This window comes from Elgaria multicarinata, chromosome 10 (genome assembly GCF_023053635.1).
Source record: "Elgaria multicarinata webbii isolate HBS135686 ecotype San Diego chromosome 10, rElgMul1.1.pri, whole genome shotgun sequence".
NCBI lineage: Eukaryota > Metazoa > Chordata > Lepidosauria > Squamata > Anguidae > Elgaria > Elgaria multicarinata.
The window spans coordinates 53,958,597-53,983,531 of NC_086180.1; the positions used below are offsets into that span (position 1 = coordinate 53,958,597).

The following is a 24,935-nucleotide window of genomic DNA, read 5'->3' on the forward strand; positions in this document are numbered from 1 at the left end:
GAGATAGCGGTTGTTGAAGCAATTGTGGTGACGCTAGGAGGTTGGTTCAAACGGTCTAGCCACAATGGCGGACAACGAAGAACTGAGGTATAGATGGGAACAGTGTGCACATGTGCAGTAGTGTTGGGGGATGGTTCCTGCCTAAAACGTTATACCAAGCAATATGAGGTTCTGGTTCAGGTCTCAGCATGGGCACAGAGCCCATATGTGTGATGCATAGAGACCACGAAGAAGAACTTCAGCTGGTTCAAAGAGCTGCAGCCAGGTTGTTGACTGGGGCTGGTTACAGGGAGCATATAACTCCCCTGTTAAAACAGCTCCACTGGTTTCCAGTCTGTTTCCAGGCACAATTCAAAGTGCTGGTTATGACCTATAAAGCCCTATACAGTTCGGGTCGAGGTTATCTGAAAGACCGTATTCTCCCTTATGAGCCTGCCTGTCCCGAGATCTTCAGGGGAGGCCCTTTTCTTTGTCCCGCCACCATCACAGGCACGCCTGTTTGCAATGAGGAAGAGGGCCTTCTTGGTGGCTGCTGCAGGACTCTGGAACTCTCTTCCCAGGGAAGCTAGACTGGCTCCCTCCTTGCTATGCTTCCAGAGGCAGGCAAGAACTTTTTTGTTCTGGCAGGCCTTTGGGGGAATAGTCTGGACTTCTGCTTAAGTGTTGTTTATGCATTGGATTTTTTTTTAAAAAAATATTTGTATTTTAAATGTTTTAAAATGTTTTAAATATCTTAATATTTTAAACATGTTTAATTATATTTTTAAGTTTTGCATATCTTTATGTATATGTTTTAATTGTACATATTTTAATTTGTAAAGCCACATTGAATCCCAGTATTGGGGAAAAAGTAGGATTTATTATTATTATTATTATTATTATTATTATTATTATTAACCATACCATAACACCTTTTTGTTTGAAGTTTTTAACTGTCTGGTCTATCCTTTTTGATACACCACACATGGAACAAAGAATTTAGATATCAGAAATGACCTCAACACGTGTGGCTTAAAATTCCTCAGATTTCTAGGTACAATACAAACAAAATATGTTCCTGCACAGATGCGGTTGATGAACCTACATCATACAACTGCTAACTGCTGTTAAAAAGTAGTAATAAAAAATAATGGGAGTTCGAAAATGTCATTCAACTTCATTTTTCTTCATTGTACTTTTAAAAAACTGCTATATTAATTCTCATACCTTGTATTTGCTTCTTGTTCACAGCATTATCAGCTTTATGCCTTTTCTGTAACAAAAGTGTATAAACATTTAAATGATTGTAATTAAATATCAAAACATTGTTCAATTTAGAGGGAAAAATAAATTATAAGAGAGGTCCTTGCATATTGACCCATTATAACTCTATTAATATTGCTATGGCAAGAGAAATATAAGCTCTGCACCCTCCACCACTGCTCAGACTATATGTTGATTTCTAATGCATCAATGAAAACCTGACAAAAGGTAGTTTACCATAATCCCACAGGGAAATGTGTCACACCAGGATATACAATTGGCACTGTGCTAGAGGTCACTTATGCTACCAATATGGAAATTGCATTAAGGGAGTAGCACCATTGGATACTTCCCTTGGATGTGTCTTGCGGACTCATTCTCCCAGTTGACTGTATAGTCACAAGTATTTCTGTCAAGAACCAGCTTACACACACACCAACCAGAAACAATGCAGTTGTTAGTGACAGACTGCTAGCACCTTTTCCCATTTGTTTCCACAGAAATAGCTTAAGAGTCAATGTGATGCACTGCAATATCAGTAGTCAACAAGTGAGACAAGGGGAGCTTCATGAATGTATTAAGTGTTCCTGCAAGCCACAGAGACACATGCATATAAGGAATCAGGTCTCACTAAGCTCAATGGGACTTACTTCCAGGAAAAGAAATAGACAGTCATGCAAAATACTAATTGAATTCAGTGGGTCTTACCACATAAAAATAGTATTCAGGACTGCAGCTTTCATAATAATATCTGTTGTTCCAATAAAACACCACTCACCCCTTTTCTAGGAATTATATCAATATGAATATAAAACAAATCAATATCATATTCAAGCAGATACATAGCTATAGTAGGCCTCAATGTATAAATATGTCTCAAGAAAGGGAGAAATTATCAGAGTGCTGTAATAACTGCATTTTTAAAAGCAAAATACATAAGCAGGGGTCCAGAGAGTTAGGGTGGCTTTTACATCTGGTGAACAGTTGTACTGCAATTGACCCTCCTCTCCTCCCAAGGGATCTTGATTGTAACATTACACTAAGTTTTGATCACTCACCCTTCTCCAAACCTGGAGGAGGGAAGGGCTCTCCTAGGCCGGATCTACACTACTGCTTTATAGTAGTATTGAAGTGCACTGACAACTGTTGGTGCCCATGACACATCTGCACCAAGCAGGATATAACACTATGAAAGTGGTTTTAAAGCGATATATGTCAGTGCACTTCAATACCACTATAAAGCAGTAGTGTAGATTCTGCCTCTTATATACTGCTTTCATACCACTTTCATAATGCCATATCCTGCTTGGTGTAGATCTGGCCTTAGACTTTATATTGCCTTGGAGACCAGCAAGATGTCTTACTTTTTCTTAACCGCTACAAGACTCAGGGGAAGATCAAGGAAATCCTCAAGACTTCTCCCAAGTCAGGGAAACTTGCCAGGAAAAAAGTGTGCTTTCCATTGGCAAGCTGGCAAGCAGAGTTGTAGAAACCTGTATGTAACTTTTTCCTTAAAGCGAGAAAGAGAGTGTAAGTCACATAAGTACAAGTGTTAACTCAAAGGCAGTACTTTTCAACACAGGCAGTTTATACATTTGGCAGAAGGTCATTAAGTGATGAGCATGAATGTGTGAAGTTTCCTACATGGTTTACATATGCATGACCAGCTCCAATTTAAAGGTAATTGTGTTTAAGGCAATTATTTAGCTTTTTCAAATGTATGACAAAAAATTCTACGTGAGATTAGGGTGGGAGGAATGAAGTAGTGAATTGTCCAGTTGGCTCACAACAGGCCTGGGCAGGCAGTGTACCATTTTTCTTCTCTGGAATATATATATATATATATATATATATATATATATATATATATTTAAAATTTCCCCCTCCTGTAGATTTCACACTTCGGCTCTTTGAGGGGCTACCAGGGCAAATGTCCCCACCACCACCACTAGCAGGGCTCCTCTTTGCTGTTGGGAAGGGATTTTCCATCCCATCCTAACTTCCTCCAGCCAGAGAATCTGCTGGCTACATTTGTGTTCTAAGTAATCATTTAACATTGAAGTTGCTAAGAGATTAACGTGCACATGTAAACAGTACCTGCACGATAGTAATACTACCTTCTGATACTAGCACTGTCCACACGTGTATATTCATATCTCAGTATTTACAACATCAAATAATGACTTATGTATGTGAAAAGCTATCACAGATTGAATACCAGAGTTTTCCTGACATTTGATAATTAACTCAAATATAATACTTTTAAACAGAGGCAGCTGACATATATCAGCCTGGTTTGCATGTAATGAGAACCCACTGTGGATGAATTTCCCCATGGGGCTTCCTGCCACAGGGATGGCTGCCATTTTAAATATTTGGACACAGTGGGGGTACACTGTAGCTTCTCGTTATGTGTAAACCCAGCGAGGGTGGGTTATTGGAGTGGCTGACAGCCACCTGTAATCCTAAAACAGCCCATACCTTTTGTGTGGCTTGTCAACTACCCCAACAACACATCTTCGCTAGGTTCACACATAATGAGCCACCACAGCAGAGGCTTGGATCGGCAACGTGGTGCCCATGGAGCCACAACCCAGACAGGACTTTTGAGAGCCACTTGACACATACATGTTCATCACTTCATACTCTCAGCCAACTGTGCAAATTGCATGTATTGAAAATACTGTCTTTGAGTTGAGATTGAATGACTGAAATTTCTATTTGTAAACACTGATCTGTAGGTAACCACTTGGTGTTACAGTCTCTGATTTTATGTAATCCAATGAAGTATCAAGAGACACATGCCCCTTAGGGAAGGTATAAAAAATATTTCCATTTTAGAATTTCATTGTCTATGGGGTCAGGATATACTGTTTTGAAAGTCTCCTATTTTAAAACCAATTCTATATCCAGAAAGGAAGAAAACTTTAACTAAAAGAATAATTTCATAACACGAACTACTGTGTCACAGATCAGCTGTATTTAAAATATAAAAAGAATAGGAAATTATGCTAATTTTAAATGCAGGAAGTGGTAGGCAAGTAGAGGTATGTTCTTTTCCTCCTACTGCTCAATGACATCACCATCACCACATGTATGTTATATGTACAATAATAAATGTTTTCTTCTTCCTGTTTAGATTTTTTTTAAAAAAAATATGCCTTGGTGGCACCTTTGGATCCAACCCAGAATAATTTAAGCAATATATGTTATGTTCAACATATGAACATAAGTACTACAGTTCAGTGGTATTTAGAAAAAAATTTTTCTGAAGGCACATGAGGCAGCTAAAGCTAAGCATGTCTGGGTCTGCTCAGTGCTTGGAAGGGAAACCACATGTAACTACCCTGAGTTCCACAATGGAAGAAAGAATGGGATATAAATGTAATAAATAAAAAATATTTAATACTTACAATATCTTCTATTATTTCTTTAACTGCTGCTACAACTAAAATAAATAAGAGAGGAACCAAGGTGGTATAACGTCCTGTTGGAGAAACATCTGGAATTTGCTAAGGAAAAAAAAGAGTATTATTATTATTATTATTATTATTATTATTATTATTATTATTATTATTAATTTATTTATATAGCACCATCAATGTACATGGTGCTGTACAGAGTAAAACAATAAATAGCAAGACCCTGCCGCATAGGCTTACATTCTAATAAAATCATAATAAAACAATAAGGAGGGGAAGAGAATGCACCAAACAGGCAGTATAAAAGTCAGAGCAACTTTATAAGAACTTTTATATTTTGTATTTTAAAATGCTATTTAATTATTAGAAACAGAAATACAAAATAAAAATGAAAGTAGCAGGAGGGCTCTTTTAAATGTAAAAGAGGACAATTCCTCAAATAGGTGGCTGCAAGTTCGAATGAAGGAACAAGACATTTCACTTCAAAGTGCTGGTACTGACATTCAAAGCCCTAAACGATATGGGGCCAGGTTATCTGAAGGAACGCCTCCTCCCATATGTCCCTGCCCGGACCTTAAGATCATCTACAGGGGCCCTTCTCGTGAGCCCCTGCCAAAGGAAGTGAGGCAGGTGGCTACTAGGAGGAGGGCTTTCTCTGCTGTGGCACCCCGGCTGTGGAATGAGCTCCCCAGAGAGGTCCGTCTGGCGCCTACACTGTACTCTTTTCGTCGCCAGCTGAAGACCTTTTTATTCTCTCAGTATTTTAACACTTAATTTTAACTTAAATTTAAATTTTACTGTTCTAACTCTGTATTTTAATTTTATATCAATTTTACTGCATGGTTTTATCCTGGTTGTGCTTTTTATACTGTATTTTGTATTTCTGTTTTTAACCTGTCGGTTGTTTATTATAGTTTTAATTTTTGTGAACCGCCCAGAGAGCTTTGGCTATTGGGCAGTATAAAAATGTAATAAATAAATAAATAAAATAAATAAATAAAATGGGATACAGTTGCTATTGTTCTTAACTGCCTACTCTGCAATGTTTCACCGACTTCCTGTCCCCTATTGCCAGTGGACTTCTTTCCCATACAGTAGACACATAAACTTCAGAAATATTCCTTTTTCTCTTAGTCAATCTTTATTTTATCTATCCATGCAGCATGAAAAGTTCAACTGTTAAAAGGAGTTTAGATTTAGATGTTATTACAACAATGTATGTGTTTAAGAAAGCATCACTGTATTTATAAAAATAATACAATTCTACAGGGTAAAACAAAAGGCAGAATCCAATGCTGCCCATTAACTAGTGGAACTGGCTGCCGATTCTGGTCCGTGCTCAGCTAGCATTGCCACTTCCAGTTCACAAGCAGCCCCTAATGCTTGTGAAACTGTGATTAAGCGCTTCTAAAGGCAAGCCCCCCAAAATGCAGAAACACTCATTTCTAGAAGGAGGGAGATCAGTGGAGCTCCCTTGTGAGAGCTCCACCGACCTGCCACCTTACTGAAATGAGTGTTTCCATTTATTTTGGTTTGTCTCTGGAAGAGCTAAATAGGAAGGGGCTGCTTGTGGATAAAAAGTGGTGGGGATGACCACATGCAGGAGTGCAGTGTTCTAATGAAATTTTCTCTGAAGTTGTACTGTATCACACAATTAAAATGAATGAGGATACGACACTTCAGGACATTTAAAGCAACTATATTTATGACAATTAAATGCTATTAAAATATATTTACCTCATCTAGCTTACCTGAAGCAATGCAATGAAAAGAAAAAAGGCATTAGCAGCTCTTCTGAACTGGGAATAGAGGAACCTCGGCAGGAATGTGATTAAGTTGTATTTTGCAGTGCTAAGAGACAGAGATTAAAACTGTATGTAGTTAATCGAGATAAAAATCATATAGCACCCTATATTCAGAATTTAGTAGACAATGTAATCATATAGTCTGACATGTCTCTCTGTTAATTCAATTAATTGTAAACTGCGTATAAATCTTGTGATATCAAACAGTATATGTTGTTTAAATAAAATAAATCAATTAATGAGCCTATGCACGTATGAGGCAGTATTGAAGAGCTAGAATACTCCCCTAACCCTAAAACAATATCCAAAACCCACATACCACAATAATACCGTTTACAACTCTATTGTCAGAATGTATAAGAACAATGAATACATATGCACTATAACTACACAATGGGAGTTAAAATCTGCCTGAACTGCCTTTATCACATCCACATCTGTAGATTTTCACTCCTTGGGCCAGAAAAGATTTTCACCCAAGGACTCAGAATCGACTGATATGGACTTGATTTTGGATATAATATTGCAAAACTGTCATTTCCAACAGTATAGGTTTCTATTTCTTCCACTGTAATCTCAAGTTAAAACAGTTTTGTTACTTTAAATTTTACCCTGGAAAAGCCAAAACTAGCCCAACAACATGACCATTGCTGTTGCCACAGACATGTATATGTTTTGGTATGTGTGTCATAGGAACTTTTTTTTAACTATATGAAATGTGTGTTTGTCCACATATATGCACATGCATGTTTTTAAAGAATTCTAATAAAAAATAAAAAATGCTCCATTAAACTGTATCTCAGCTATATAATATAGAATGCATTTCTAAAATAAATTACATTCAATTCTTTATGTATTATTAATGCCAGAACTTGTGTACAAGTAATTTAAATTGTTCTTAGGCTTATTTATAGTTACATAACAGGAGATAAGTAACAGAAATTAATCTAAATAAATGTAACCTTTACATTTTGGTTTATTTATTATGAATTTAAATATTTTATTCTATTTATTTTGTTTCTATATTACCCAATAGGCGAAGCTTTTTTGTTTTTTTAAAGGCTAGAATCTAAGGTTTATTTTAGATATATCCAAAGGCTAGGGCAATGCTTCGAGGAATTTTAGATTTTTCATCCTTTGAACAGAAGACCCTCCATGACATATTTCAAACTACTTCTGAAAATTCCTTTGTTTTCAAAAGCAATTTATTTTGCATGGAGGTTTGCTCTTCAGAAAGCACAAGCCCAAAAGCTATCTTGGGAGCACAAACCTAGTTGCAAGGTACTTTAGATACTAGCCAATTATTCAGCCTCTTTATAGCCTTCAGGAAAAGTTCAAGTTTAATTAATACAGATAACGTTCTCTTGTAAGCCAATTTATTAGTCTTAAAGGAGAATTAACAATACAATTAGAGAACACAAATATTTTTAGGATTGCACCAAGGTAGTGCCAGGGCTACAAAATTTAGTGTAAAAACTAATTTAATTTAAATATTTAATTTAAAATTTAAAGAAAAGGCTGAGATGTCTCAGAGAATTTATCTCAACACGCCTTGTAAAGTTTGTTATTCCGGAAGCAGTGAAGAGGTTTCAGTGCTATATATGGCCCTTTCATGAAGGCCTCAAGGTGCTGTTACTCCAGTCAATGCTGCTCTATAATCTTCAGAACAGAGGCCTGAAGTTTATTAACATTTTGAATGTATCTGAGGGAGTCTCTTGACCAAATGTTTATCTCAGAAAGAATCTTTAAAACTGCTACTTCCTTCAGTATCCAGTAGATGGTGTCAGCATATTGTGGGTTCTTAGAAGGGAAAATTATTACAAGGAAAAATTTGGGACATTGTCCCTTTGAGCAGGCATGCCAGCACATCAGGGGCAAGCGCTTCTGACCCTCTGATGAGGACTCTCAGCAGTTTCTGACAAACTCACTTGGAGTTACAGGTTGGAACAGGGAAAGAGGTAGAAACTGCATTGCAAGTGAAGAAAACACCATCTAGAGTCTTGTTTCACTTACAGGGAGGTTTGGAGAAAATAAAAAAAAACCTCTTGCTATTTTTAAACTTCTCTGAAATGCTGCACAAATGAGTCAAGACTCTGCTTCTTCTGAAGGGTTGCAATCTGATCTAGCCAGTTTTACCACACCATTGACCTCCCTGTATAGGACCTGGGAAGCAGCTTCAATTAGGAAAATGCTTAGTACTGGTTCCTTTCATTAAAAAAAATTAGGCAGTATCAATAATTTTGAACTCTATAATTTTTTACAATTCTGCCTGAAAATGCTAGGAATTCAGAAATTTCAAAATGTAATACAGGCTTTAATTATTCTTTAATTAAGGTGACCATATGGAAAGGAGGACATGGCTCCTGTATCTTTACAGTAGTATAGAAAAGGGAATTTCATTAAGTGTCATTTGTACGGATACAGCACCTGGTGAAATTCCCTCTTCATCACAGCAGTTAAAGCTGTAGGAGTCCTGCCCTCTTGACCAGATTAAAAAGAGGGCAGGGCTCCTGCAGCTTTAACTGCTGTGATGAAGAGGGAATTTCGCCAGGTGCTGTATGCATACAAATGACACCTGCTGAAATTCCCTTTTCTATGCAACTGTTACAAGATACAGAAGCCCTGTCCTCCTTTCCATATGGTCACCCTATTTTAATATGGGTTTCTTATAATGCAAATAGGACAATATTTTCCTAAAATTATACATACGTTATCACAGTATAACATTGTAATGATTAACAATAAGAAGATATAAATAGTTTATATCAGTTAGTTATATAAAAAGTTAGTTATAATACCTGACATGATTGTTACAAAATTTAGAGAATTGTGGTTGATTGATAAATATAGTTCTCACTTCCTCCTGATCAGCTAGTGAAGTCTTCTCTGAAACATCATCTGTCTTCTCATAGCCTGTAAAATATTAGTCACTTAATATATAACTTAAATGAAAAACTGTTTTTAACATAATACGGTAAAAGACGTATAACAATACTTTTAAAATAAGTGTCCTATCTCCTCCAGCAGTTCTTTGCACAATAATCCAGTAGGAACATCATATACATGTTGCAACTTCCAAGGAAATTACCAAAACTATTTTCAACGGGGGAAACAAATCCCCCCTAATTCATATTTGGGACATTTTAATGTCTCTCTCTCCCATACTCCAAATTACTGTATATATTATACTAAGTGACATGGTTTTGTGGAATTTTTTTTGAACGGGATAGTTTTTGAGAACATTTTCTGCTCCCTGAAATTGACAATGGTCTGATTCAGCATGTTTATTTGATTTACACATAGTAAACAAAACTATAAAAATGTACTACGTTAATTTTCTGTGCTGGGTAAATATCTCAAAAGATTTTTCCAGTTTGCCAAAAGTAGTTGAACTGAAACATTCAGAAATAAAACATACTAAAGCACACTTTGTCTGGTTTAAATGTTATATTGAAACAATTCAGAGATTTACTTGTGAATTATTTTTACTTGACATACTGATAAACATTTTAAGACATTACAACTCAACAGCACACACTTCCAATTGTTAAAGTTAATTAAAACTTTGATTTTAGATTTGACCACTATTGTATCTATTTATTATGTTACAAATTAATTTTATGAAACAATTCATTTCTAAAAATGGAACATACACAGAAAAATACTCAACTTCACAAATTAAACCAATCAATTTCTAGGAGCTCTATTTAAAGTTTCACGTTCTACTTGCAAGCTGACTATGGTTAGAAAAAGAATTATGGACCAGAAAGACTATTGTCTCGGATCAGTTCTGATACTCATATTCCTCTTTATTACTTGTCTCCTCCTTGAACCCACAATTATGCAGCTTTTACATAACATAGAAAAGTAACATTCCAGAGACTACAACTTTAGTGCATGTTCATTCCATTACTTTAAGTAGGATTTATATTATTTATTTAATAAATTCATATACTCTTTAACAAAGGAATGTACCAAAGGAATGTACCAAATTTCAATGACAAGAAAATACAACATAAAATAAAATGCCAATGTTGACATATATAAAAGAGTAACCAGTAGCATACTCAATTAACAGAAATTAATCTGGAAACGCTTGAGTGAAAAGAAATGTTTTAGCATGTGCTTAAACTTCACAATTTATTTATTTATTACATTTATATCCTGCCTTTTTTCCTCCAAGGAACCCAGAGCGGCACATGTAATCCTCCTCCTCTCCATTTTATCCTTACAACAACCCTGTGAGGTAGGTTGGGATGAGAGTTTGTGACTGGCCCAAAGTCATTCAGTGAGCTTCCATGACCGAGTGAGGATTAGAACCTGGATCTCCCAACTCCCAGTCAAATACTCCAGCCACTACACCACACCAGCACATGCCTTAATTCCAGAGGCAAAATATTCCAGAGGGCAAGGGCAACTACACTATACACACTTTTTTGACTAAATGCCAGATGAATCCAGGCAGCATACAGAACCACATCCTCCCCTAATGACTGAAGGAGTATAACAGCAGGCAGGAGTATAACTGTCTCTGATGGCTAGAGTGATATTGTAGCTACCAACTCAGCATGGACCAGATGCCACAAGGGGGCAATAGGGTTCCACATAGTCCTAAAATTCCTTGCTCAGTAATGGATTTGCTTGTGGAAGGTCTCCATCCAGCCCAGCAGTTTCTTGCTGTGGCCCTATCTCCCCTGCCATACAGGGAACTTTGGTCAGCAGCTGATCAGGGTAAGAGCTTTCCCCTGTGGGGCAGAGGGGCATGCCCAGAAAAAACTTCTCAGTAATTCAGTCCTACTTCTTTCTGAGCCATGTCCTGCAGAGGCTTGACCCACTTATATCTAACTAGGTTCTAATCTACACCAAGCAGGATACTGTGGTATGAAAGTGGTATATAAAAGGCAAGAGCCACACCAAGCAGGATATAGCACTATAAAGCGGTATATAGTATGTGTCAATGGGCACCAATACAGCATTTGCCCAAAAAGCCCAAAATAGCATTTGCCTTTCTTGCAGCCATATCACACTATTGGCTCATATTCAGCTTGCAATCTACAACAATTCCAAGATCCTTCTCGTTTGTAGTATTGCTGACAATGCATTGCTTGTCCTGGTTATTTGTGAGAAGACATGATGCTCATGCTTATTTCTGAGTAAACAAGCTTCTTACTATAAATTAGTAACAATGAAATTGGGGCATATTTATTTTTCAGCCCATCAGTGGAACACAGAACTCCAAAATGGAATTTGGCCCTCAGACCAAAAAAGGTTCCCCACTCCTAATGAATAGGGATTAAAGTGCTGCATTTTATTAGAGTAAGAGAAGGCAAGTGGTAACTCATTTTATTTGAAAAATGAAGCATTTTTCAAGCTTATGAATTAAGTTTATAAATTGGAATAACAAATATGCTTATTTTAATACTAGTTATTAAGTTTTTGTGCTGGATATAAATTGTGTTTTTTTAAAGCTCTATGACAGGTGGGGGCAACTTTAGGCAGTTGAGGGGTCAATTTCCAACCCTAATTTTTGGTGCTACACAAACCAGTGTGGCAAAATATGGGCAGTTTGCCACCAAAATTCAGCAATAAATTACTATGGAAATGCAAAAGGGCCAAATTTAGCTTGAAAACAATTTTTGCTGCTGCACCACTGAATTTCAGCACTGCAGAGACAGCAGCAGGACCTCTTGTTGTCTACCCGTTCTATGAATATAAAACCATTATTCCAGCCTTGTTTACCTAGTAAGCACAAGTGATATGAATTTCATTTGGGTGAGTAAGCGAGCTATCAAAAGGTGGATCTCTCCATCCTTCCAACACCAGTCCACTTCATTTCTGTGTCAGTCACAGAAAAAGGGAAGTTTATCCCTCAGCCCCATCCCTCTTTTTAGTAGAAGGTGTTTTTTTTAATACTAGTCTGCTAAGAGGCTAGTGGCTTGTGTTCCCATACAATCAGGTGGGAGAGGTTTCTCATCCTCTGCAACCTGCAGAGAAATGCAACCTACTGGTTTCTAAGCAGGCTAGTATTTTTGTTTTTGTCCTGCTACCTGAAGCCAAGCCATTGCCTAGAAAGAACCCATTTTCAAATATGAAGACCCTTGAATGTTTGTCCGGACTGAGCTCAATTCCACAGTGAAATCACTTTAAGACCATCCAAATAAACCACTATATATTTTATGAATTTAACATGTGGCTTTTTATATACTACAGCATTTTATTAACAGCTGCATGTCCTCTTTGAAGTGGATTGTGGCATGACATTCTGCAGTACTTGCTGAATTGAACACTATTGTGTCTTAATACCAGCACTAAAATGTGTGATGCAAGGACAGAAAGGGTTTTTTTGTTCTTTACAATATATTCTGTCTACTTGATTTTTATGAAACAAATTGCTTATTTACAAGGCTGTATTACTCAGAAGGAAAACAGAAGCTGCTGGCTCTAGCCTGGTTTCTCAAGACTGAGCAATGTGTTTCTTACACTAAGCTGCTCTTGCACAACACATCCAGGCGTGCCTGTGTGCTTGTCTTTAAACAGGCCTAAACAGTGTTTATCTTTTAATAGTCTACAACTTATGTGGCCTGAAAAGTACTCAGCTTGTTTTCAATAAATTATCTCTGTTCCAATCTGAACATTTAGGCCTTAGCTAGACCTAAGGTTTATCCCGGGATCATCCCGGGGTCATCCCTGTTCATGTAAATGACAACAAAGGGGATTCTGGGACCAGGCAGGGACGACCCCGGAACAATCCCGGGATAAACCTTAGGTCTAGCTAAGGCCTTACTGTAGATATATACACATAAGAGTTCACTCTCCTGTCCCATTCATTTCAAAGGAATAGACAGCTCTATCACTGCATCCATTTATATATGGAGACCCGTTTTTCCATGGGCCAAATCAGTTATGTGTGTGTGTGTGTATTTTTTTTTTTAAAAAAAAACTTTTTAGCTATAAAGCAGGGATAGGGGGCACTTTTATTTCAAAATGAGCATGCGCTGGGAGAAAAACCTGCCCCTCTCCTATCTTATCACACCACAATTGAATACATGAATCTATTTGCCAACCCAACTCCAATATCAAAAGTGCACCAGTCTGGGGAAAATATATCTGAAACAGCTGAATACAGAGAGTTAAAGTGGGTGGCAGGTTTCACTTCTCTCCCCCATGCACTCATTTTGATATAAAAAGTAAACCCACGCACCAATGCATTGTAACTGACCAGCACATTGGGTTAAAGGGATTGCGTGTATACACACATTCCTCTGTGGATGCATATTAACACACACATGTGTTTTGGATTAAGGGAACTCTTACAGAAAAATGATGGATTATGGCACTGTCCAAGTGCTGAAATCAAGTCATTTCTTATTTATTCAGTCTAAAAAAGCAGTCATTTGATAACACTAACTAAAACTTGTTCCTATTTAAAAACCCTCTGTTTGTTTATTTATTTATGCCCTACCTTTCTTGTTAGCTAAAGTCAATCGTATAGTGATACTTTAAGAAACAAGAGATATTCCACAACAGGGTGGATAGAAGGAAAATTGGAGTAAAGGGAAACTAATGTATACAAATTATAGTAGCATGGGACGTGCTCCAGTTTGGAAAACCTCCAGATAAGTGACATTTTAATATATTTATTAAATCAGATGAAATACCCTAGCCACCTGGATTTTTAAAAAGTACTTCGAAAAATGGGCAGAGAATAGTGACAGCAACAAGACATCCAAAAGATCTGCTGGACTATATATCAGTCTGGCAATTTATAAAAAAGCAAAAGTAAAATGTAGGCTAAGCTTCAGACAATTTTCAGTATTCCCAACAATATTCACCTTATCAATATACAGTTTCAGCTAATTTCCTTGTAGGTTCTCCCTAAGTATTTAGATGTTTATTATTTTTGAAATGGTTACACTTTAAAGAGTTAGATTTCCTCTTTTCAAAGACCTGCCACCAGTCTTAGTCATACAAGAATTTGTTACACTAGAAAGATTTAGTAACTGTACTTTAAAATTTAGTGACTGGGAAATTCAGAGCAGAGCAGAAGAAATGGATATCCAGTTATTGCCTAATCATTTTTTGCAACAATGCAGAGGAGAGGTGGACAACTTCAAGAGGTCCAGGAGCCATTCTTTCTTCTGGGATGTCCCCTCCCTGTGGGCCAGTCTACTGAGAAACCTAAAAAGGTTTTTTTAAATAGAAGCTACAAACTCCTTAAAGAGTCAAAATTCACACACAAATAACCAAAATTTGAACTTTCCCCTACTCTGTAGTGCTATAGACACCATTTCCCCCCTTAATTTGTTTTCCTGGGTTTCAGGGGGCTGTGGTTGAAGTGGCAGGGGCTGCATGAAGTCTGTGGCCTGTGTGTTGCCCACCCGTGATGTAGAGACTACTCCCAGGTATTTATACCTTACAAACCATAAAGCAATTTTCTCCTAAAAGTAACATTTGTTTCAATGGAATTTTTACAGATGTAGTGCTCCACATCATACATCTTTCTTCTATCAATATACTTAATTCTGGAAAGTAAGTGTTGTTTATTTTAACAATAAGTGAAGAAAAATAGAAAGATTATGCATTCAATATACCGTATTTCTTCGATTCTAAGACGCACTTTTCCCCCAATATAAACATCTCTAAAAACGGGCTGCATCTTAGAATCGATGGCGTCTTAGAATCGCCTGCAAAGTGCGCTGTTATCCCTCCACCCTGCTCACGATGCCCAGGTGGCTCAAGGGCTTGTTGAGCGCCTAAGCGGCTCTGCACTCACCATGTAGGCTGGGGAATGTGCTTGGCCTGATTGGGGGCCTCAGCGACGATCCGCAGCTGCCCTGGGCCTAACCAGGCTCACACACACGCCAACGGAGCTCAGAGCCCTAAGCGGGCTCTGCCCACTGCACCACAAGCACAGCCAGCAGGGTTGGGCCTAGTGGCATTGGCTATGTGGCTCGGGCCTGGCGTGCGCTTCGCCTTGCGCATGGGGCCAGGGCGGACGGGTGGGTGCCGCAGGGCTCACAGAGGGTTGTGCGAGGTGGGCGGGCGCCGCCAGCTTCTTGCGGCTGCTGGTTCTGTGTGGCGGAGGAGGCACAGCAGCGCCGTCCGAGAAGACGGAGGCGACGCCCAGAAGGTGAGTTGCTGGGCTGGGGTGCAGGTGGGATGCGCTCTGGGACTCGCAGCTGCGCCATTCTCATGCAATGTGTGTGGGAGAGGAGCCCAGGGCGCCTGTGGGGCAGGGGGGTCTCTCCACCACCACTGGGCCAGGGGCGGCAGTGCACGTGCGACCGGCTCCTTTGCGCCTCGGGAAATTTCCATAGCCCATCTAGCCATGCCTGGAAGAGGCCTCTTAGCACTGGCAGCTGGAGCTGGCCCAATGGTGGGCGCCTCGCGAACGACCCCCTCCCGCTCCCTGCAAGAAGTGGTGGCAGCTGGTAAAGCCTCCGGGCCCTTGCACGTGGCTCCCCGGTTGGCCCCCACCCCCGGCAGGTACCCTCCGCCCGGCAGGGCCCACCCCACCAGGCAACGTGGGCCTGCGACATTAGGGGTAAGTGCCTCGTTTTTGGCTTACTTGTAACCTGTCACAGCCCTGTGGCACCAAAACCGTTGGCCCAATCAGAATTGGCCACATCTCTTCCCTTACCTGCCTGCAATCTGCTCCCCATGCATGGCAGAATACTTTTCCCCCCATATAAACATCTCTAAAATGGGGTGTGTCTTAGAATCGATGGCGTCTTAGAATTGAAGAAATACGGTACTATTTTAAGCATGTTGCCAGCTTCTCAAATCATAAAAATAGTAATTTCTTGACAATATGATTATGTTGATAACATTATTTAGGCTCAGGGCAGGATTTAGTTGCTGCGACAGCAAAATATATTTTTGCCTCTGAACAAAATGTTAGCTATTTTCTATTAAACATTTCTGCAACCAGTTTTCTTAATTATTCTTTGCATCGTGACCTGCAGTATTATAGTGGCTCTATATATGCATAAAAAGGACCTCTATATATGCATAAAAAAGACCTGTAAACCTTTAGTAAGTAAGCACTTGGCCACCATTCGTTGTTTCATCAGCCACAGAGTCGCAAGGCAAGAGCCATCAAAGCGGTAGCTTCTGCTCTAGTCTAGCCAGCAGGATAGCTTTTCAGCAGCAATGGATGATGGGATATTAGCAGGAGGACTAAAGGGAGGAGAGAGGGTGGGGGATGAGTGAATCAACTCAGCATGGACTAACAGTCAACTTAACGCAGATCCTAATCCACACCATGGTTGATTATTATCATGTTGTGTGACGTGTAATCCCTTGATAAACAACTGTCAAGTTGATTATTACCCCACCGTTGACTATCTTGATGTCCAAACACAGCCTTTGTGCTCTTGTTCATTTCCCCCAATTAGACAAGGGTTTTTAAAGGAATTTTCTTGCCCCTTACTGCCTCCTTGATTCTGCTATTTAACAATGTCAGAATCTTTTTAGACTTGTTTCTAACCTTCCTAATCTGAGGCATAAAAATTTATTTTATAATCTTAGATCGCACTGCCATTCAGTCATGAGCTACTATCATTGCTCTGAACTATTTTATTTTTGCCTCCTATCCACCGGCTATTTCTGTAATTTTCTTCTATCTTGGAAAGTGCTTTATATACTTTGATTCCATTGTTATTCTGTTGATTACAAAATAAATCACTTCATGAAAGTTCATGCCACAATAAATATGTAAAACTTTTAAGGTGCAACAAGGCATTACTTATATTGATGCAACTAGAAATAATCACTAAAGCTTTCCCAACACTTTCTCAAAGTTTAAGAAAGAGACCGAACAAATATTTACATTCTGGGGATTCCATTCACATTTGTTATGACCTTGGTAACATTGTTTTGAAAACTACTATACTTTTGGTGCACTTGTGATCAAGCCCCAGCTTTGACTGCTATCTAAATCCCTCTTAAAACTTCATTAAAAATTATGGGCTGTATCCAATAAATACGCTATATATAATCTTGGCTGCCATTAATATTTTTGCTACAATCCAACACAATGGTTGTGGGATGTTATGTGAATGAGCAGTGGCACCTTCCTCATTTGCACAATTTTCTAACGTATGTCCAGTTTTTTTGGGAAATTATCAATTTGCTGCTGCATGCAAGTGCAGTAAACCATGGTTTGCTCACATCATAGTTTGCCTGCAAACCAGTATCAACCCATGGTTTATGGACAAGCTATGGTTTAAGCAAACCACAGTTTTCCATCTTTGCATGCAATAACAAACTGATGGCTTGCTGAAAAACTGGAAGTCCTTTAGGAAATCAGTACTAGCTGTACCCGGCGTAACATATGCCGTTGCAGCATATCTTAAAGTTTAATTAAATATCATCGTGGGGGCTGCTTGGAGGCCGCTGATACAGCGCTGTCTGGCAGACCTGGGGGACAGGAAGGTCGGGGGGAGGGGAGCAGGTGTCCCCCTCTCCCCGGGGTTCCTGTCAGCCTTGGGCCGGCTGCCCAGCTCACATGAAATTAGGCCGGGGCCTGGGCTCGCAGCAGGCGAGCGGCCTCCCACCAGCCACCAAGGGCCCTGGCCATGCCTCACTCATGATCCGGACCCTCTCCCAGGGGTTCCTGTCAGCCTTGTGCCACACGCCAAGCTCGCATGAGATTAGGCTGGGGCCTGGGCTCGCAGCAGGTGAGCGGCCTCCCAAATGGCCACCAAGGGCCCCAGCCGTGCCTCGCTCATGCTCCAGACCGTGGTGCTGCCCCCTTCGTGGGGGGGGGGGGAGCGAAGAGGCAGAAAAGGGGGTAGGATTACCTTGGAAAGCCCAGAGGAGCCGGGCGAGGGGCTTAGCAACCTGTATCAGCTGACGTTACACATTGTTATTGTTGCTTAGCAACCTGTATCAGCTGTTACACATTATTATTGTTGCTTAGCAACCTGTATCAGCTGAAGCCTGTATGGAAACATACCTAAGCGTTTTATATAGATAGATAGATGAGGGGAATACGAAAGGGGAAAAGGAGGAATAAGCATGCAATCTCAAGCTTTGCCACTCATTCACAAAACACCAAACTATAGTTTGGCATTATGTCTAATGCAGACAGTGTTAAGCAGACAATACATTAATTGAAATCAGTGGGCTTAAACACACCATGTAGGAGTATGAACAGGATTCACATCCCCCTACCATCTATTCATATTAAGTATGTTTTGACGCAGAAAGGCAAGATATAAACATTAAAGGTCTGTGATCTCTTGATCTGGTTTTCCTGAATCAAAGCCAGACATTTCTAGTTTTATTTGCTGAAAGGCTTTACAAGCTGCTTGAGTCTCTGTCAAACACTGGGTCTATGTATTACAATAAAAGATTACTTGTGCTGGGGATACTGTTTGCTGTTCTTTCAAAAGTTACTGTTGTGAACAGTATTATGTTTCTTGAAAATCTGGGTCTTGGATAAAGAATAATTCCTGCAAAATACATGCTGAGATACTTAATTTGTATGTTTACGATGGCAGAATCTGGCTGACCATTTCACCAGAGTGAATATTTTAGGTAAAGAGTAGAGAGAAATCTGAAATTATCTGATTATTATAAGGGACACAAACTTTCTACCATGCTTTTGATCCTTAAAATACTAATCCCCCTAACAAAATAAAGTCACAATCCAACAGAGGTTTAGGTGTTTAAGAAAAGGCATCCACTTATTCAAAACATTTATATTCCGCTCTTCACCATATTCGGGTTTCAGAGAAGTGTACAATTTAAAATTACAAGACAAAAAAAATAAATTACTCAATTCAGCAATATGTTCTCTTATGGTCTAGGCTAGGATCCCTCAGGCTGACTTGCAGTCAAGGGTTTCCTTCCTGTTTTCTGAAAAGTGGTTATATCCAGACAGGAACAGACACTAAAGTGCAATCCTATGCATGTTTCGATAGAAGATAGTCCTACAACTCTCAGCATGACTGTCTGGTGCATGCTGGTAGTAGTAGGACTTTTTTCTGTCTAAACATGCATAAGACTGCACCTAAGGCTACAATCCAATCTTACAATCCTACAAGGAAGCCCTATTAAACTCAATAGGCTTAACCTCTCTGTTTATATATATTGCACTCTAAGTATTATGAATAAAGATTGGAAAATGAAGTAAAATCAGCCTTTTTTTTGACAGACACACTTTCCCATGATATCACAAAATCACACAAGTCAGCTTTCAGGTTACAATTTAAGATTATGTATATGAACCAGCAGGAAACAGCAAAGACAAGAAACAATACTTCCTGCTCATCAGCATCACTATACATTAACTTGAGGATGTAATGAAAGAGTCTAAAATTCTTTAACTTGTAGAAAGATTACAAATAGTCCAATTTCATGTTGTTGCTTCCCAAATATATCTTTGACTTGTCCATGACCTAGGGAAAGCTTTTGATTTTAACCAAGGACTAAGAAAGGAAGAGGGCTATGAGACTATAACTTTTTCCCTGGTATTTATTTTAATTCCACTTGTAGAGTTATTCCACCCTTACTCTGGAAAGCTCAAAGTGGGTATATATGGAAGTCACATAGTCTGCCATCTAGGCACTGACAAAATTAATTCCTTCTTAGCTTCATCATTGTTAAGGTTAGGTGTTCCCAGTCTGATTGCTGGGTCCATTGGAGACAGAAAAAGAGCCATGCAAGACACTGAAGCCTTCCTCTTACTTCTGAGATTTACCAGACATTTCCATATGTTTAAGTCAATGTTTATCTCCACAGTCATAACGGCATTTCCCCCACAAGTGAAAGTTGAAATCTATGAGCAAAAAGGCATTCCTATACACATATGGAACAATATAATCCTGGATAGGTAGAACAATATTGTTCATATGAGTACTCAAAATCAGGGGATATCATCCATTCTTCCCAGCCTTTTCTGAGAGGAATAACAGCCATTACTATTTTAATGCAATAATATATTTATTTACTGTATTTATATAGCCACCCTATCACTTCCTTGCCAGTTGGCACTCATATACCCATCCATTTTAGGCAACAGTATTTAGGACTAATAAACTGAGCTCACTTATTTTTTAAAAAAGTTCCATAGACCTACTACTACATTATTTATTAGAATAGAAGAGCTTTGGCTATTGGATGGTATAGAAATGTAATTAATAAATAACAGCGTTATCACAAAGGGGGAAATTGCATTTTCCTTACTGTCGCTTCTCCACACTTCCTTATTCTTCCCGGAAGGGAAAGAGGAAGTAAACAAAGACCACATGGCCAATTCAGATTTTAAGTATAGTCATCACAAGTATCATATTATTAATTATTTCAAAACTAAAGTTGCATATTTGTAGAAAATAGAAAAAACCCTCATAAATAATCAATCAAGAGCCATTAGATTTAAAAACCTTTACATTCAATAACCTGGAGTTCATTTCAGTGAATCTATCTAATGAAAATCGCATTTTCTTTCCTTAAAACGTCAGTTCAGGAAAAAGGTTCTAGCTGAGTTGGGAAGCATTAAGATATTAGAAACGTTACAAAATTATTTCCTAAGCATATTATTAACCCACAAACCATAAGCCTTACTGGCTAGAATTTTATTTTAGAAATGATTTTCAATACTACAAGCAAAACAATTATACCAGATGTTTATGTAGTTTTTAGAACATCATCATTAAGTTCCAATGCCTTCTGGCCCATTCTCATTATTACATTGTCATTATTTGGGGATTAGTCACATCATGGACACCTGTGAAAATGAATTGCAGGGCTAGGAAAAATGCATCATTTCTTGGAAGAAAAACTTTCAGATAATTTCTGTTCCTGAAAAGCAAGCATGCTGTTCCCATGGTTGCATCATTGCTACAGTAGGCTTTTACCACAGCAATCATACTGTCTTGATCCTGTGACAGGAAAAATCTGCCTGAGTTACAATAATTTATGTAATCCTCTCTTGATTTGGGTGGGAGAAAATTCTCCACTCCTTTTCAGGGCACAATTTATTTCTCATTTCTTCCAAAGAGCCTGGCTAATTTACATGATTAATAAGAGCAGGTGGAAACAAACTCCACCAGCTTCATTGCTCAAGAAGAGTGGTAAATCATTATTAAAAGAAGTTTTCTTCCTACCTCCCAAAACAGAATTTTCAAAAGCTTTTCTTTTAAACTAAAAACTGAATGTGCAAGTTTGTGTTTAAGAGAGAGCTGTGTTCCCTTTTATTATTGAATAGCCAAGCAAAGGCTAGTACAAAATTATTTAAATTTGTTTTTAAGAATGACAGCTAAGTGTGGTAACAAAAATGAAAGGGAAACCTGGCACTCATTCATTCACAGCTGTGCCATCCATCCTTATATGCATGTTTATTTCTTAAAACTTTTTCATTAACACTGCCAGATGACTGAGAATAGTATTCAGAGCCATGAAAAAGTTTTTAAAAATGAACATGGATATAAGGATGGCTCTGAATGCTATTCTTTTCAGTCGCCAGTGATTACTATAGGAGACAGTTTATTGCTAGAATAAAATCTGCAGACATCTTCAAACAAGTAAGGATTCAATTTTTGGTATATAATAGTTTTATATGCATTTATTTGGATATAAGCATATAGGCTCTAGTGTCCCCATACAATATGAATAATTTTAAATTTTATATATGGACATAGGCCATTATGGTAATATGCCAAACTGACTTTACAATATGTATTTATTCTAATGTTATGCGTTGTCCCATAATGTATTTAATATGCATTTTTAATGCTTATAGCCCCTTGAAAAAGGCCTTTGAAAAGACACAGGCCGAAACGCGTCGGGCTTTGTACAATAAATCGTTTTGCATCCTAAGCACTTGTTTCTCTCTTTTTCGGATCTGAATTGGATTCTTTCCTCCTTTGTTTTTGGCTTGTGAATCCCAACAGATCTTAAAATATTAATGTCCAACACTTTCCGCCACGTTTCTTGCTTCATATATCTCCATCACAAACAATCAAAGATAAAAAGTTAAGTGATGCTGCTTATGGCTGTTTTATCTGATTAATGCTGACAGGAGTCTAATGCTTCTATGAAATAAAAGTGATAAAACAAACATATGTGTACTGAAATAGAGTATGATGCAACTATTATCCCAATATTTTGTGAATAATCAGATAATACATTAGAGATGTAAAAACTGTGCATAAAGGACACAGACAAAAATAAAAATCCAAGCAAACAAAATTTACTTCCACTTACAGTGTTTCTTATTTCTATTAACAAACAGTAGGTGAGTTAATCTGTGACATTTGCCCTTCCCACTACATAGATTAGAAAAATAAATATACTTTAAAAACCCTCTTCAAAAATAAAAATCAGTCTAAATTGCATGCTGAATTGGAGTGGGGGCAGGATCTGTATGTCTTGGAACTCACTGTTTTTTTAAATTTTATTTAAAGAGATATTTTAATTACTCTTATTATGGAGTTTATGGTTAAAAGAAAGATCTAAATGGTATTACATAATGTGTAGAAATTAAGGGTGCATGAGGAACTGTGGGAGAGGATAAATGATTGGGAAATCATTTCCCTATAATGCAATGAACAGCTTCCTACTTACCTTGGAAGTGAGCCTCAGTGCTGTAGTGTAATTGCCTTTAGCACTGGCTGTTGAGTTTGGGGCTAGGTGAGCAAGAAAGTGCTCTTCTAGTGCCAAATCTAAGTGATACAGCATAGGAAGGGATTTTCCCCCTTCTCCCTCCCTATTCTATTTGGGAGAGTTGAGCAAGTGGTTTTGGGGTTCAGAAATTTGGCCTCATGGTGCACATCTCCATTTTTACCTTCCATTCCAGGATACTTTAAGGATTCTGCCTCTTCCACAGCTGAAAGAGTACTTAGGTGGTTTTCACTCCAAATCTAATAAATCCTCCTCCCTAAATTTTCAGAGCCCTGGACATAGGGGGTAGGGAGAGAAGGAGGATTAGGGTTGAGTGATGTGCATTGTGAGGTACACATCCCTTAAAACTCAATAATTTTTGTTTCATTTTTCTTTTTCTTAAAACAAAACATATTAATGATTTCCCCCCCCCCTTCATACCTGGGAATTCCCAGAATATGGGATATCTACGACTATTCCCATTTCACTGCTGGACTGAGAGGTATAGGAGCACCAATTTTACTGTGTGTGTGTGTATGATTTTATTCTCCCTATGCACACTATATTAACAACATTAAGTAGTAACTTTTTTTTTCTTGAATACCAAGAAGTATATAGCAAACAGTAAATGCTGTAGAGGTAAACTTGTATTTTAAAGAACCCAGAAGAGACTATCTAATGCTGACCATTGAGGGGACAGAAAGGAAGTTAGATGATTGGAAAGAAATATAATCAAGTGAGATGCAGAGGAACTGTCTGAGAGTCAACTCAAAGGTGAGAAAAAATGATTGAGGATACCTGGAAATCAAGGGGAATGCGTGCTGCTGGCACAGGTGCAATGCTAGAGCTAGAATTAAATGGACGTGCCGGGGGGAGGGGACTTGACAGGACCCCCTTTCAGTCCCCCCTTGTGCACCTCCCCCCCAGCCCCACACTAAAGCACTGCTTCGACTGACATGAGCGGGTGGAGGACAGACGGAAGGAACACCGGAGGGCGCAGGTGTCGGTCGGTCTTTTGTGGGCTAAATGCTGGCCCAGACGCTACCGTGACGGGTGTTGTTCTCTGATAAGATGCCGAAAGCCGAGAAAGAAGGCTGGAGCGTCTTCCCTCAGAAAACAAAATCTCCAAAGCAGGAGGGAAAAGGGGGCGTGAGACAAACGACTCGACTCTTCTGCGCTCAGGAATCCATTTCCCATTAGCGAGAGACAACCACCAGGCGACGTCTTTCCTCCTCACACAAAAGAAACCAATACCCGCGCGGCATTTCAGCCCCTTTCCGCAGCAGGACACCCCAACTCACCCTCCGCCCTGAACCGCAGCTCGGACACGGTTTTCTGCACCGCGGGCATATCGCCTCAGCCGTGGCCGTCGGGAAGCGCAGGCAGCGGCGGCCGAATCCACCTGCCACTTGTCGTCCTCCGCTGCCGCCTGGACTAGCCGTCGTTCCTCAGAGAAGAGCCGGCTGCGGCTGACGATTCCCTGCGTGGCGCAACCTGCCCCCGCACCAAAAAAGAAAACAAAAAACCAACACACGCCGGAAGAGAACTGGCGGCGGGAAAGTCGTTAGTCTCAGTCACACCAGAGCGACACTGCTGCAGTCGCAAGACCTCCGGGAACACCGCCCGCTCGCGAGCCAGACGCACACGCGCTCCTCTCACTCTCACTCCCGCCGCTTGGGCCAACTGACAGTAGGCGCGCGAGGGCTGCCGAGTAACTCACGTGCTCCTCCCCTCTCTCGCTCTCCCTCCCTCCCCCATCTCGCTCTTTCTCCAGCCTCCCTGGAACGTACCAACTACATGCACCCCCCTAAACACCGCAGTTCTCGCCAGACACCTGTCCTTTGCAGACCCACTACCC

The 24,935-nt window shown here is 39.3% G+C and overlaps 1 protein-coding gene across 3 annotated transcripts in view; it reads right to left on the bottom strand.

Annotated features, from left to right (window-relative positions):
- ATP8A1 (ATPase phospholipid transporting 8A1) overlaps positions 1–24,700 on the bottom strand; it is a 234,655-nt gene extending 209,955 nt beyond the window's left edge. For 2 of the 3 annotated variants that reach the window (XM_063136399.1, XM_063136398.1), the window contains exons 1-5: positions 24,379–24,700; positions 9,268–9,382; positions 6,416–6,515; positions 4,656–4,754; positions 1,207–1,252 (exon numbers count right to left, since the gene is read on the bottom strand). In XM_063136399.1, coding sequence (XP_062992469.1) covers positions 1,207–1,252; positions 4,656–4,754; positions 6,416–6,515; positions 9,268–9,382; positions 24,379–24,427 — 409 coding nt within the window. In that variant the 5' untranslated portion in view covers positions 24,428–24,700. Of the gene's footprint in view, positions 1–1,206; positions 1,253–4,655; positions 4,755–6,415; positions 6,516–9,267; positions 9,383–24,378 lie in introns of those variants that run through there. The other variant, XM_063136400.1, reaches the window with a different exon arrangement.
- Between the last annotated feature and the right edge of the window lie 235 nt (positions 24,701–24,935).